Source organism: Fringilla coelebs, assembly GCF_963513975.1.
Source record: "Fringilla coelebs genome assembly, chromosome: 2".
Classification (NCBI taxonomy): domain Eukaryota; kingdom Metazoa; phylum Chordata; class Aves; order Passeriformes; family Fringillidae; genus Fringilla; species Fringilla coelebs.
In genome coordinates, this window is record NC_140029.1 from 67,726,334 (window position 1) to 67,743,323 (window position 16,990).

At 35.1% G+C, this 16,990-nt stretch overlaps 1 protein-coding gene across 1 annotated transcript in view; it reads right to left on the reverse strand.

Moving 5' to 3' along the window:
• The window catches only part of NBEA (neurobeachin), a gene marked incomplete at its 5' end in the record, with an annotated part of 454,102 nt that overhangs the window by 209,526 nt on the left and 227,586 nt on the right, over positions 1 to 16,990 (reverse strand). The window contains 2 exons of the mRNA XM_084201080.1: positions 8,028 to 8,194; positions 12,226 to 12,334. Of these exons, the coding sequence (XP_084057206.1) occupies positions 8,028 to 8,194; positions 12,226 to 12,334 (276 nt within the window). The remainder of the gene's footprint in view (positions 1 to 8,027; positions 8,195 to 12,225; positions 12,335 to 16,990) is intronic.

Here is a 16,990-nt window from a genome sequence, read left to right on the forward strand (position 1 = left end):
GTGTTGTACCAGAGAGTAGTAAAAGTGGGGCAAAAAAAAAAATCCAAAAACCATCAGGAGGGTTGAATTTTTTTTCCCTACTGTGGAAAAAGAGGAGAAAAATAAACCTGAAACCAGAGTAGAAAAGAGAAAGAGATCAGTATATTACATATATTAGCTGATTACACATTTCCATGAGGAAATAGTAACTAAGAAGACAAGAGCTAGGTTTAAAACCACATATAATTATTCTAATTTTAAGCAAAGTAAAGGATCTAATAATGTACATACAAATTCAACTATAAATCTCTCAAAGACATGGAACACATTTTCTGAGGTTTGCAGAATTGCACTTCATGTCCTACAAAGAAAATGGGATGTAAAGGATGTGATTGGGATGTACCATGCTACACCTTCCTCAGTGCCTGAAGATTATTTAATCTTCAGTTCCTTTCCAAACTTTCTTCAAAATTTCTGAATTTTTTTGACAATAGTATCATTGGAAATAAATACCTTTCAAATAAAAAAGTACATGACATTAAGCTTTTGAGACAAAGAGACTCAAAATTGTTCCACTGGGTTTTCATCACTGGTTAAACTTTTGACTTCTAATGTCTACAAGAAGAAATGGTGGAGAAGTCAACCAAAACATAACAGATTTTTCTGTTTGGGAAAAAAATATCTACAGCATGGCATTCATCTTCTGTGATATATTTGAAGTATCACATGGGAAAGAACCCTGGATTGTAATGGTACTTGAAAAAGACTTAAAAATAGGGTCTTACCCATTTTATGTCAGAAAATAAAGAATATGTCAAAGAATTTTCATTTCTGAGAAAACAGGGCCTACTTAGGAGCATAAAATTTTCTTATTCAAAATCTTCAGCTCTATGGCAATTGTTCTTTTTTATTCTTTGCTTTCTATTCTTTTATATGGGGAAGATAGGAAATCCACTGCTGTATTGCCCAGGTAATACAGGTAGACATGCGAGGAAAAGTGAGAAAAGTGGTATCTAGCAATGAGAAGTTCTTCCCTCATGTCTTCTACTGAGTTTCTACTTCTTTCTCAATTGGAGGCAGGAAAAGAAGGAAACCAGGCGCTAGGAACATTGTCCAATATCAGCAACTGTTAGTCCAGTCTGCTGATAACCACTGCAGAGTTTGTTTCTGCAGAGTTTGTTTCTGCTGCAGGAGCTAGGAGGAAAACATGAAGGCAGAAGGTACTTTGAAGTCCTACCAAGACAAGGAAAATTGACAATTAAGACTGACTGAATCTGAGATTCCTCAGGAAATCCTAAGTTGAAAATTCAAGAAGGCTGAGTATTAGATGGATTCATCATGTCTGCTTGTCCTATCTTGCTGTTTCTTAATTGTTCACGTATAGCTGAAGGTTACAGGGCTGGATGGACCACAGGTCTGAGCCTTTATGGCTGTTCTTGTGACTGGCTCCCTGGAAGCTGAGTGGCTGCATGTGCATGCACCTGCTAAATCCCTGGCCAGACTTAAGGAGGAGCAGAAGTCTCCCTCAGCCTGCTAATGGTGGCCTTCCTCCTGGTATACGTATAGTCCTACAATAAATATATAAATGGCAAATTGACTGTATGAAATTTGGATTTGTATTCTGATTACTGTTCCAGTTAAAGAAGATATTGACATCTAAAGATCTGTTTTCCCAAAGTCTTAAATAAAAAAAAAAATTTACAAAGCTTTCTTTTTTTTTTTTTTTTTAATAGGGGAACTCCAAATTTAGGCAGAAAAAAGTCGGAAAAAAATCCTCTTAATGCAGAAGTCATAAGGTGAAAGTGCAGAAGACTTCTTGATAATGAAATTAAATGTACTGTACTTCCTAGAGAAAAACAAGTCATTCTGTAGAGTTGAAAAAGCCTTTCTTGAGCACCACTTGTTTCTCAACATTTGAAAACACTACCTCTTTCTAGAAAAATATTTTCTTACGAGGTTTCTTCCAGCTGTGGGGACAAATCCATAGAACAGTGCCACAGTTCAAAACAACAGAGCAACCTTGCACAAACACAGAACTGAATATATCCCACACACACAAGCTGATCAGTTGCTTGTACAGCCCATCTCTGGTAATGCAATGCTCCTTTCTTGGCAGGTATCTCTACAGTGTAAATCTCACCCTGCACCTATTATTAGAAAACGATTTAGAATCCTTACATTCCCCTTTTTCCACCATGCTTGTCAAAATTCTCAGCTCCATTAGCAAGAGCTCCTTGAAATAGTCCCTGCCTTCCACCACAGTGGTAAGCAGTCAGGGAGGGAGGAAGAAAGAGGGTATGCAATGGGCAGTGTGGCCATGCAGTAGAAAGCAAAGTAAGAAAGTTAAAAAATGGGTTGAAACGTGAAGTCCTACAAAAGAGTGATAGGATTAAAAAAATCATGTTTAAATCCTGCTATAAATGGATAACTAATAGTGGACTGAAAATATGTTGCTGACACATTTGCGGATCTCAAGGTTTCTCAAATACTGCAGTAAATGAAAAACAACCAAAGGTAGAAAAGCATTTCCTTAATGTTTTGTTCTGATGAAGTCATCTCAGAACTAAATATTTGGAACTTGTAACGGGATAGCTGAAGAAAAAGCTAAAAAGTTTGCAGTTCAATCAGACCAATTTTGAAGAATATATTCTGCCAAAAAGAAAAAATTAAAATGCCACCAATTCGAGAAATAAAAAAATTCAAAGTTTTTACGGAGTATGTGGAAAAATGCAAAACCTTAAGAGACTTTTTAAAACAGGACAGGTCAAACACGCTTCTGGATCCAGTAGACAGGATCTGGTCCTACATCTTTTCCACTGCTAAAGCCTCCTTTTTAATTTAAGCCTAGCAGTTAAAAATGAGCCAGAAATGAATGAATAGCTAAACCAGATTAATCAGATTTTCAGCGGGGGTTAGAATAGGTTCTGTGCCTCCCTGCATTTCTTAAGACAGCGTAGTATAGAGATGGAGTCAGAGAATGCCAAAGAATGGCTGTAAGGGAAACAACGTTCTAAATTCCTGTGATCTGGTCTCCCTTGCTGTAAACTGGAAACATTTGGTTTAGAAACAGTGTTTTTCCAGAATCGACTTATTTAACTGCCAACCCCCATAGGCTTGGGAAAGGGAGTTCTCTTTCCGTTCTCATCCCTCTGGCCCCCAGCAGAACCCAATCTCTTCAGAAGCTCCCGCTGCAGAGAGAGACAAAACTAGCTGACTGGCAAGAAACTTTTTATTTCCAGCCTGTCTCCCCAGACGAATTTGGTCTTCACCACAGAATGAGTTTGACAGCTCTGCCCTCCACCATGAATGATTAATTTGTTATGGGTGTCTAGTTTAACCAAAGATGGATTTGAGCAGAAAAAGCCCTTGTATACTTGCTATTTGGTACAGCTGCTTTAATGTAGGTGGAACCTCCTTCATTAAATCACAGAAAGCAAGAGAACCAAGTCTCATTTTTAAATGTCATTTTTCTCATTATAGTAGTCCTCCTGTGAATACCAAAACTGATCATATGAAAATATCTATGACAAGTATTTCATATTTAGATTTTGTAGGCTAATTGGAATTCTGAACTCCTTTTATTGCTCTAAATTGCTTTAAATTTATACAAACTGGAAGGTAGAAATATTTATATTCGGTATTCTTGAATAAAAGTTTCTGAAAAGTTGAGGTATTTGATAAAACCAGGAAGCTGAAGTAAGACAGTAACAGCTTATGGGCCAAAACACAGGCATTCATATGGTTGATGAGAAATTTGAACTGTGTGTACAGACAAGTTTTACAAAACTTTTTTTTTTTTTAATATGTGTATGGGGAGATACACAGATGGAGAGGAAGAGAAGCACCATATGAAGCTGACAGAGAAGGCAGAAGGAAGCATATGTTGTGACATGAAAACTATAACCCTGAAAAAAGCTGAGGGTAAGTGCTGGCTTAAAGAAGCTTGGAATGCTAAGCTATGAAACACCCTGTCTGATTCTTCCTGATGTTGCAGATTCCCTCTGAACAAGTGACAATGCATCAAAGAAATAACTAGCTCATCAATTTCTCATCTGAGTGGGAAAAACGTGCAGAATTTTAATTTTGATATAATGTTGAAATTTAAAAAGGGGAAAAAAACAAGTATGTTTAGGGTAAGCTATAACAAAGACACCTAAAAGTATCAAACTGCCCAAATGCAGGAAATGGAATTAGTCTTGTTGAAGGGCACAAGCAGGATTTATACCAAACTAATTTAGATTTATTTTGAAATCTATTATGCTTGATCTGAGATATGTAGATGAAAATGAGATGATTCTGTAAATTTCCATTTGTTGTAGAGGATTTGATGCTCACACTTTGCAGAAACTGAGAAAAAGAACTTTGGGTTTCACTTTAAGATACAAAGGCAAAACATTTGTGAAGGAGGAAAGAAGCTAACACTCACAAGCAAAAAAAATGAAAGGTCTTTCTCAAACTGTTATTTGCCATTTTTAGTCAGAAGAAGATGAAAGAGTAAAGAGATTCTCGGACCATTCAAACTACTGATTGATTAACATACAGACAGGAATTTGTTATACAAATTATTGTGTTTGTAGGCATTATTCAAGTTGTGGAGTACTAGCTTATAATTAATTTCACCTTCATAAATTAATAGCTAATTAGGAAGCTAATTGAAATGTAGATCACCTATTAATTTATGATATTTTTAGTTAAGTTATCTATATATAACTATAACTTAGAATTCAAAGTCTCATATGGTATTTTGTTGGCTCATACCATTCAACTTAATTTTTGTTCCTTCAGACATTTTGATAAGACTTTATGATAATATATTTAAAATTCATAATTTACAAATACCACAGAATGTAGAATACATCAAAACATCAGACCACTTGCTTTTCCTCTCAGTACTAACCTTCTGTGGTTCTTAATAAACTCTTCATTTCTTAATGAGCAAAGAGTAAGTTTTGTGGCACCTACAGATTAAACAGTAAATGCTGGTTGTTGCTTTCTGCAAAGACAATGCACAAAGACACAAAACCTGGGGAGGCTTACAAGCTGTGTTCAATTGTGCTGAATTGCAAACACAAGGAAAAGTTTTCTCTACAGTTGAGTCATAGCTGATGAAATGAAACCATAATATTTTGTAATGTGAGCATTTATGTTAAAGAACTTGAAAATTGTTTATCTTGTGAAGAGATAAACAAAAATATACAGGGAAGATAAGACAAGAGGACAAGGCCTCAAGTTAGGCCAGGAGAGGTTTAGATTGTATACTGGGAAAAATTTAATTACTTAAAGGGTTGTGAAACATTGGAACAAATTTCCTGGGAGGTGGTTCGTTTACCGTCCCTGGGGCTGTTTAAAAGACATGTGGATATGGCATTTAGGGACTTCATTTTGGAGGATTTGGCAGTGTTAGGTTAATGGTTGAATCCAATGATCTTAGAGGTTCTTTACAATTGAAATGATCCTATGATTCTATACATATTCGTATTTTATGCTGCATTGGTAGCTGGCACTGGGCAGATAGAGAACCGAAGCTTTGAAGAATCACACTCATGTTTGCACAAATATTTTCCTATCTTATCCATTTTGGATGCCAAAAGGCATTGCTATTACCCAAGTATTTATTGTGCAGAAGCAATGGCCTGTTTCTTACCCTGCCCCACCTGGGACAGAGAAGGATCTCCCGAAATTCACCATTTCAGTGAAGGGTCTCAAGTGCTCAAGTTAAACAGGAGACCAGAAGCGTGTCTTCAGAACTAGGAACACTTTTCCCAATGGAAATTTTAAAATCACAACAGAAGTGCAGAGGTCTAGTGTGATAATGTAGTTTTTGTGTATTTTTAAAGTAACTGTATTGCAGTCAGGCTATATCTCTCAAGGCACAGAGAAACATGAGTTTATGAAGAGACTGCTAATGCTGTTAGCTCCTTGTCAGGAACTAAAAATAGAGACGAGTCCTGTTGTGCTTTGTGCCAGCCAAGATGAAAGGTGTGTATGGTTCTGGAAGCCATCTCGACCTCCATCATGTAAAAAGCATTGGAGTATCTAATTAACAACAGTTTTTGCATTCTGTGGCTGAGGAGCTTTATGAGACCCCTCTCCATTTTCTGCCCTTGAAGCCTTTCAGACCTGCCCACTGGGTGACACTGGTTCCTAAGAAGGCTCAGAGGTTCTTCCACTGGGCATCGCCCTCTCCCTGCTGCCATCTCAGCCCTCCCCTTTCACTAGTCCCACGACAGAAAGTGCACTTGTGTACTTGTGGATCACAAGGGGGCTACACACAGTACACACAGCCAAACCTGCAGTGCAAGGCCATTTCCCAGCTGGCTCCCACAAATGGGGAACCCCCCTTGGAGACCTTGCACTGTGCCCCTTCTCCAGGTTAAGCTACTGCCAGTGGCTGAAACACAACCAAGCCAAACACTGCATCTAGCACTGCATGCACCAAAAATGGAAAGCAGCTCTGCCAGTAACTGAGAAGCAGACAATACTGGACAAATTGCATTACAGGGATAAAACAAAAATTTATTTTGTTTAGTGTAAGAAATTTCATAGGTTTGTCACAGGTGACAAGCTACGTTATGGCCCATCAGAAACTATCATGGACTCAAGAGAAGAAAGAGCTGCAGCAATGGACTGCTGCTATTTAGGAAGCTATAAATAATCCAGGAGATAAAAGTTATTTGGCCCTAAGAAAACATAGTTTCCTAGAAAAGGAAGTCACCAGGAACATATTTAAGTCAGCAAAGTGTCTGCAGCCTTTCGCAAAGTTGATCAACATTATTCAAAAATTACTATTAATTATTCAAAGACATTAAAAGGAGTGAAAATCGCATTTATTTTCAGCATGTTCAAGTCTCCAGACACAAAGCTTTAAGCCTCAACTAGAGATAACATGAGCATCCCTTATGGACTAAGCCTTGTCTTGAATTAACCATATGACAATTTTCTACTTGTCATTTCTTTAATTTCCCCCAGAATGTCTCTGATGTCAGAGTTTCTGTAAGACTGAATTTCCACAATTTCTACCATCTTAAAAAAGAAATACATTTCTATCATCATCCAGGAGAGAGAAATTTCTTTAGAAGAAACAGGGATAATGAACATTAAAAAATTCATTTTTGTTTTAAACATGATATAACTGCAAGAACCAACTAGATAGAATTATAAAAAGAATGAACAGTATATGTGCTATTTATTAAACCTTATTGCTGACATGTCAAATTTATTACTTGAAAACTTTTCTAACAGGCTTAAACCCTAACTATGTAGTCAACATAAACGCAAATATGTTTTGTCAAAGAATATCTATCTAGAAAATAGTATTTGTGTTATCCATCTCAACTATGTTTTTCCTGAAAAGGTTTATCAGAACTAATATGGATCTTTATGTTCTTCACTGCATGATTCAGAGCAGATAAACAGGAATTTAAACCGAAAATCAAGCTGTAAAATTTGGTTATCTGGGAGCAGGACTTCCTTGATTTCTTTTGAGTTGTTTCACTCTGAATAAATAATTTGTGGCTAGAATGCACAAACAAGAAAGAGACTTGGCAGACTCTACTTTCACAGACGGGGCACTCACATGACAGACCCAGGTTCAAGACCTTGCTCTGAATGAAGGAAAGGAGCAATTTCAGCTCAAATCTTCCACATGAGGGTCAGCACTTTAGCCACTGGCTATTTTTGTGATTCTGAGAAGCAAGGCTCTTCTCCTTGGCATGATGTAAGAAAACATTTAATTTCACAGCTATCTTGAATAGAATGAACCTTTAAAACCAGTACTCAACACTCAACACAGTATTCAGCTCAGAATAAAACCTCAAATACTGTATCAGTTACATAGAGAAGAAATAATATATTTTTAGATATTTTAAAATTAATTTTTAAACTGGAATACTGGCTTAATTGAGCTGCACTTTGTTCAGCTTTGTATATGCAACATTTAAGTGCATTTAAACCCCTCATAAAATCATATTTCAGTTATACAATACCTGCTTCTCTCAAACTTTGCAAGTGACATCTAAAGCCGCACGCTTTCTATGTCTGCAGCTTACCTGTGAGAAACAGCTCCCCAGGCACCATGTTTATTTGTTAGTATGTTGAGTATCTTCTGTTTCAGCTGGTTGGCTGTGACATGGTCTCGATGCTTAGCAGCACTGATGAGGTGATCACACATCTTCTCCTCCTCTCTCCGGTCAGCAGCATACTGCGCACACTGCGACTGGGAATGAAAGAACATCCGCTTTGTTAAAGATTGGCTACTTGTGATCACCCTAAAATTATTATTTATTTCACTCTCTGATTATGAACTGAACTCATTAAAGTGTTTTTTAGAAGTATAGGACATGCCATTTGTCCTAGTTTCATCAAGGACAGTAGCAGGGAGGCAAGCCTGTCCAAACCCTAGTGTTATTTGATACCATCTCATGTCACTTGCCAGGGGCAGGAGTAATGGAGACTCTCTCTCTCTGGTGTGAGAGAAAGTGTGGCAGGCTAAAATGTCCAGTATTGGTTTACTTACTGTGCAAACCATTTCATTGTCTTATACCTTTTGTTATCATTATTTTTGCTGTTACTGTTCTCTTTCTTATCTCATTGCTGTTTCCAGTAAATTGTTCTTATTTCAGCTTGGGATTTTCACCTCCTGGGCCTCCAGTTCTCCACACCACCATGGAAGAGGTGGGGAAGTGATCAAACAGTGTCTGGTTTAGGAGAGTCTAGGTGAGGACACTGAATTTTTCTGCAGTAATATTTCTTGATCATGACACCATTCAATTGAAATGTCCTGTCATATATTAACCATGAACAAGCACTCTGTTAGAACATGTAAAAACTGAAATACCAAGGGCAAAGACAACAGAATTTGAATTAAAAACATTAAGCCATACATGTGGGTGTGTGTATATAAGTGGCCATGGAGATGCCTTAAAAAGTTAGCCTTTCTTTTGTAAATGTTTCATGTGTTCTTAGGTATAAAATACACCTCTAACATACATAGTATAATATACAAGAAAAAATTATGCACTAGTTTTGATTTTTAAATTATATTACCACCTAAAATTTTTTAAATATTGATTTTTTTATTGCTGCAGATGCTAAACTAAAAAAAAGAGTATATTTTCTATCTCATACCACAGCATGCAAAATTTTGATAACATACTACCGATTCTTAAAACCTTAATGGATAAAAATATCACTAATCTTTTAAACTGAAAAAAATCTAATATTTCCATCATGTGTCCCCTGAGAGAAAACTGCCTCTAAAATAAATGCTGTGGTTCTTGACTTTCACGTGAATTTCTTTCTAAATTGTTAGAATTCTATAGCGTATTTTTGGTTTGATAAATCGTTTCTTTACGTATAAGGACAATCTTTTTCCATTTCTTTTCTCAAAATCATCCTAAGTTTGAACTCAATTTCTGGTCCTCGTAAAAATTCTTTCAAAATGTCTAAAGAAAGGGAACACAGCCAGAGTAATCAAAATAAATCCACTAAAAGTATAATTTTCTCAGCATAAATTGCAAAGGCTAGAATACTCTAAGAATAGCTAATTTTAAAAAATACCTTTTATGGCACATTTTTTTGCACTTACATTTTTTTGTGCACCATTTCAGAACATTTAGCCAACAGTCGATGCTGTAATAGTGCTCAATAGAAAACAATTTTCTAGTATTCAAAAGAGCAATTAAAATTAAGTTAACCTCATACTTTATATTTTTTTCTTAATATTTCTGCACACTACCTTTTTAGTACAGACCACATTAGCATTCAGTATGATTCTAACAGTGGTCTTTCTATTGTGTTTACGGACATAATTTCAAGTAATCTCTCTGGGAAAGAACAATGGTTACACTAATTCATAAAGGGTTAATTCATTTTCCAATTTATCTTCTTGTACAGGGAGGCACCAATTAGTACAATGATCTGCCTTAGTAATGAGGTTAATATTTCACCAGCTCATTGGACAGTAAAATTAAATTTTCATTTTTCTTCCTGAACAATTACAAAGGTTAACAAAATGAAAGTTAACTGTGAAATACCCATTCTGGGAGGAATTTTCCTGTCTGTGACTACAACTGGAGCCACAGAATAAAATTTAGATGCTGGTCCGTGGTCTGTGTGGGAGACACAGTAACTTGCTGCAGCTTGGAACAAATAATTTCACCCATAATGATTCAATTAAAGTTTAAAGGACAGAAATAAAATAAAATAGTCATGCACTTCTCTAGATGAGAGCACTGATTAACATGTACTAAACCCCAGAAGGTACACCTATACAGTTTATTAAAACAAAATGACAGATATACAATCATGCAGCAGAAAACTACCAGAAATCTCTTTGTCCTACTTTCAAGTAGGATGAATAATAAAATATTCAGTTATATTCCCACCATCATTAAAGACAGCATATAAAGGATTCTTTCAGACTTTAACCATCACCTTATTTAAGTACTTGTGAATTTCACATTAAAACAGTCTACATTTTACAATTTCCTTTTATGATTTGCAGATTTAAACTTACTCGCCTAAAATGTGTACCTCAGTCTTTTCCTACAACAAATACAATGAGAATTTTCATATATGAGAAACATGTTGGTTTCTTTACCAGACAATAAGACAGACTTGAGGCTACTCCTTTAGGGAATTTAGTTAATATTCTAAATCCTATTTGCTAACAGAAGCTGGAAGTTAATTGAATATTCTCATTCTGTCTGGAGTTCTGACAGATCTTATACCTCAATGTATTCTTCAAAGAGCAGATAACTCAATCTTCCATTGTCATCTTAGGTTACTGCATGATGCTCTGATAGATATCAAATGTTATTTATTGTTGAGGCAATATGAAACTTCACTCTGACATACACTTAATTGTAAATGCAATTTTATCTATGTTCAAAATATCCAGTCTAAGCTTGGTAATAAAGTTGTTGCAATCCCATATGACAAGTGTCTGCTGTCTGCTCTGACAAAATGAAGTAAAGGTTATGTGTATTCAAAATGACAACAGATATCTCTGTGTCTCACAGTTCTCAGCTAGGTCAAGGAGCACAAAAACTAGTACATCAAAGTGTACATTTAAGAGAGCTGTTTCAAGGAGATAAAAACCTCATCAAAACTAAGATTCCTGCATCCTATTTCTTGCCACCAGGTGCTTGTTGACATTTTCAGACAGATTAATAAATTGATACAGCTATTTATTATCATCAATACCAAGTCTGTCAATCTCAATCCTAATGCTAGGTCATTTGAGCAGTAAAAGATGTGAAAATATAGAACTGCACATATATACCTACATCTACAGAAATATATGCAAACACAAGGCAAGTTTGGAAACGATAAAAAACAGTGATTAAATGTACGAAACACTATAAAAATGCAAAACCATATTTGATAAAATAATGTCAAAAATGAAGTATTAAATTTACTCCATCGCTTTTGTACGACTTTTTTTTTAATAGGAATAAAATTAATCCTGTGTAAACAATTGGAAACCTATTAAACTGAAGACATTTTATAAACAGGGGATTTAACGTTTGGATCACCTTCAAGCAACATAATTTAAATTTTATACTGCACCACTCATTGATGAAAAAGCAACCAAGTGTTGACTCCTTTTCAGAATAAGAATTATAGACATTTAAGAGTTATGGGAGTCAGCTGCTTTGTTACATCTTCCAATACTCAATCTTACTGTTGATAATGATTCTTAACTACCAAAAAAGATATGCAGTATTGTATTTCACTATACAAAAAGCAAGTGTTCTAAAGCGCTCCATAATTCAAAATGTTTGAAGAAAATTACCTTAAAATATTAAAACTGTTCAACAAAAGATTTCTTATTTTTTATGACATACCTTAAGTCTATAATTGCTTTGCTTTTTTATTGAATTCATACATACTGTTGTAAATAATCAACAAAATAATTAATAAGGTGATTTGCAGTACTATTTTCAATAAATCAAAAAAGTTCTTTGTGAACCAAAGGGTTCACCATATCAGATTAGACATTCTGATTAAGGCATTTCTTCAAGCTGTAAATGCTTTTATGAATTTCAGTGACAAGATGAGAAATTAAACCCATTCCTTGTGCTTGACATTTACCAAAGCTTTTAAAAAACCAGTTTTGAAATGCTTTCAATGTAGATTTCTTCCTTGGAAGAAAAAAATAAAATCTTTATTGCAGGGAGTTACAGTCTAGGTGTCAACTGAGTGAAAACAGAGAACCAGCAATGCACCAGCTCTCAGGCTTACCTCAAACTCAGCATGCTTGTGGACATCTTCAGCTCTTTGTCGGTTTAAAATAAATTCTGCTTCATTTGCAACACGCACTATATGGTCTTTCATTGCATGGCACAATAATCTGAAATAGGAAAGATCAGAATCAACCTTTTTATTTGATGTACTTAAATAAACTATTTCAGCAGATTTACTTACAATGGAAAAAATCAATGAAACTTCTGCAATTAAATTTTGCAATTAGTTGAAATAAAAAAATAATTTAATCTAAATTTTCTGCATTGTGAAAGCACAGAATCACATTAAATGGAAAAAAGTTCTCCATTTATTATTGAAGGCAAAAGTTTTTTACTGAAGAATATATTTTGAGTATATTTTAAACAGCAGTCTCAATATGAATACTGCACTGTCATTTAAAAAAAATCTATAAAATTGCTTAAACTCTTATTTATACCATTAAAAATATTAAATAGAGGTATTTCAATTTCAGTCTTAACAAGTCATCATTGAAGATTTAAAATTCTTTTAAAATTGAAAAGTAGTATCAATATCTCTCACATATTTCTTCAAACATTACTGGGAAAAGTAGCTCACTTTTCCATGTTTTCAAAGTATCAGAAACAGAAGGAAAAAACAGATTCAGAGTGGATTGAGATTGAGGATGTCAGGCAGCCACATTAATTTAGACTTTTCTAAAGACCACAAAATAACACGAGGTGCATAACAAAATTGCATAAACAACACTGTGTTGAAAATGCTCAGGTGGTTTTGGGCAGCAATAATGGAACCAGCTGCTTTCTTGTCCCTTTAGCCCATATCTAGGGTTGGCCATTATATTAAAAATTACTCAGCTCTTCTTATCAGCAGAGAGTAAATGTCTTTTAGGATGCAATGATCTGACAGGTCTGTTTAGGATCAGGAAAAACCATTTCTTTTCCTGTGGAAGAGGGACATGATCTGGGATTTTCCTTCTTGCAGCATCAGGGAAAGAATTTCAAAGTTTCTTATATTAAGGCTGTGAAATCTCTAGTAAATTCAACCCTAATTTGGTGTTTCATGCTAGAAGTAAAATTCATTATTATTAGAAATCAAAGTAATGATTACTAGACCTTACAACTGTAAGATGGAAAGATCTGAACTCTTTACTTGCCTCCATTGTTCTACCATCTGTGAAGAAAGGAAATCACTAACCCTGAGCTACTATTTAATATGTGTACATGGCAAGGGAAATCATAAATATTGGGGCCTCTGTTTTAGAGATAAAGATAAAAAAACTTGGATCAAGGTTTCACAGTGGATATTCATGTCTTTAATAACCCTTTTTATTATATCTACCCCTTTGTTATTTTTAAAGTAAAAAGTTTTTTGCCAATTATAAGCTGAAAGATCAAAGTTGCCTAGACTGCAGTTTTCAAAATTTAGCCTTATTTTTTTATCTACCCTGATGGAAGATATATTTCAGTATTTTATTACTGCTAAGTATTCATATTTTTATTTTTAAGATGTAAGTGTAGGACTGTCCTCAGATATGGATTAGGAATGAACATTAGTGGATGTCAGGAAGATGGGGACAGATCCTTCCATGGTGCCCAGGAACAAGACAAGGGGCAGTAGGCACAAGGCGAAGCACAGGAAGCTCCAGCTGAATATAAGGAAAAATGTCTTCACTTTGTGGGTGACACAGCAGTGCAACAGGGTGCCCAGAGAGGTTGTGGACTCTCTGGTCCTGAAAAAATTCAAACTCTGTCTGGACACAATCCTGTGCAATCTGGGATATCTCAGTATTATTTCAATTGTGTCTTGCCAGTTACTTCATGCACTCTTACATATCTCTCACTGATTGTGGCTTCTTCAAGAAAAAGATGAAAAACTGTTTGTTTGATCATTACCAAATTAGGATTATCACAAAAGTGAGGCCACAGCCTCTTAGAAGTGTATCATCAATTAAATAATATGGTACCAATATGTGGTAATAAGGGACATACTGTGATTCACTTAGGTGCCTGTATGCATCTAAGGTAGAACTTCAAAGACTAAGTAAACCATGTTTTTCCATCTAGAAAACCATTAATAATCATGCTAGTCCTAAAATCGCTTGACAGAAAGACTTTGAAAAAAGGAAGGGAGAAAATCCAAGCATTCATTTAAAAATCTTGTGTGGTTACAAAAGAAGCCTTGACCTGGATGTTTTGATTTGCAAGTGCAAGAATGCAGGGCTGAACACAGAAGCATAATAAATTAAAGCAGTTAAATATGTCATCACTGAGAGGCAGCAACTACAAGGTTGCAGAAGCAATGTCTTACAAAGGTTTTTACAAAGGTATATGTACTTGTTAAAGTAAACTTATTTTTGAACTTTAAAAACTCTATTAAAAAATAATTCCTGGTATTGGTTTTTAGTTTTAACTGAAAGCTACTATGTATTCTCAGCATTCCTACTAAGTAAAAGATGGTAAAACTCTTTACAGGATTATAGCAGAGCCAGCTAACTGTGAATCTCAGATCCATATAGACACAGCATTACTCACTACTAACTGGCTTATACCTGATGAACAAGCATGATAATGTTGTCATCCTTTGAATACTGACCAATTTATCTATATCCTGAATAATTCAATCACATTCATGGCATAAGATTACTAAAAAAAAAAAGAAACCTCCAACTTTTTGGCTTGAGAAAAAGTGCCAAAGAGTCCTTTTTTATTCTCAAAGGAAATAAAAACAAAATTACTCAGAAAGAATACCAAATTTAGGAGAAATCTTACCCTCAGTAGTAACAAAGAATTCCAGTATGTTAAAAAACATTAAAAATCTCCCTTCCCACACTAAGAGTAAGAGAAAAGAACAAGGATCTCTTGGTCAGCAAATTCACTCCTTCATTGCAACAGGCAACTACATCATTTAAAATCTTTCATAAACTGCCTTTAGCTATGGAAAGGCATTTTCATTAAATCTAGTTCTTGAAATGTGTTTTCATTACATGAAAATGTGATTGAGTTACTTGCCTCCCACACAGCTTTGGAAGGTTTTCTGAAGTTTAAAACAGTTTTCCTCTCCAATCCGAATGTATTTTTCAGCATGTATTTTTTAACTGTGTCATTTTACACAAACCTTGCCCTTAGGTTTACACAATCCTTCCTTCTGATGATCTTCTGGTAGTCTATGTATTCCTATTCCTAAGCAAACCAGATCTCTGATTTTTTTCTTGGATGGCAAAACAGTAGATAAATTTTACTAATATCATAATTTGATTTTACCTTTTCTGCAAGTGCATATCCAAAATTATCAGCAGTATTCTAGACAAATTCTAGTCACTATTTACATATTAACATGGAAATACCCTTTTGAATGCAATTCCATAATTGTTTTTCCATATTCTGTGATTTTGCACAAGATAATTTCAGTGACAGATTGGTCTTCTACCTCCTCAGATATTTCCAAAGGATGCATATATTGTCTAGCATATATTTTCAAGACTGTGAACACCAGGTACTGTTATATTATAAAATATTTATATAGTAAATTACACTCTTTATTTATTTATATTATTACAGGTTGAAACCCACCCAGTATATCCTGATTGATATTTCTGTCATCTGCCCAACCAGGTTTCCCATCCACAGTTTTTTACAGAGCATCCTCTTTTTGGGGAAAAGTCCATTATCTGTATCTTCCCCTGGCCATCATCCTGTACTTGAGTGACCAATCCCACTGAGAAGCACCCTGAGGCACAAGAATGGATGTATAATTGCTTTACAAAGGGGTGATATAAAATTTGAGAGCTTTCCAATTTTTACTCTTCTTTAGAAAAACTCTGTGTTCTTTAGTGATATGTCCTTATCATGGTGACTGAGCTATGCCCACAGTTCTAATTCATACTTGTAAATCCTCATCCTGTTTTAGCAAGCACCATCCCCAGCAGACCTAGCAGCTACATTAATGTTGAGACAGTGAGGAATCAGGACTTCTGGTCATACTTATACATTTCTACATAAGTAGCATTTCTAAAGGGCTAAGAATTTACCACAGGCTTGCTGTACTTTTTAGTCTCACTTCTAGCAGTTCATGATTTACCAAAGGAAAAAAAAAAAAAGAAAAAAAAAGCCTTGAGCAAAAAAAAGTAAAAATTGGACCTTGAAAAATGTTTGGCTTTATCCTCTGTGACCATTTCTTCAGTTGCACCATTGAAACTCCTACCAGTATTGAAGACAACTGCGCTTTCCAGATGAGCTGACCTCAACCAAGAACTGATGACAAGCAAAGAATTTTATCTCCTCTTTGTGTGGCAATCCTTACTGCATAAGGTAGAGACTAAACACGACCTAACTTAAGGTACCTCTTCACCCAGACAAGCTTGGTTTATTCTAATGCCTACAAAATTTACAAACCACAGTTAAAGTTCCTTTACTGTTTCAAACAACAGGTTTGACTTGGTTTTAGATTGAATCAAACAAATTTCAGGAGGAAATCCACCAACAAGCAGTCCGAAATAATTTTTGCCTCAAATCCTTCCACAAAGAAATGATCTTTCTGTTCAGACAAATGTGGAGTTTTCAGCTGAAGATATAAGACAAAAACTCTCATTAAAATAAACTGGTACTTTATAATAAGCATGACAAGGCTTAAGTATCTGTAGGAATAAATGGTGGGGGTCTCCTTAACGTAAAAATGGAAAAATCTCAGACTTATGGGCCAGACCAGGCTGAGAGCAAGTTTCAGGACATGACTATTTATAAATATGAATTATTTGTAAATACTGTTTGGGAGTAGGTAAGAAGTT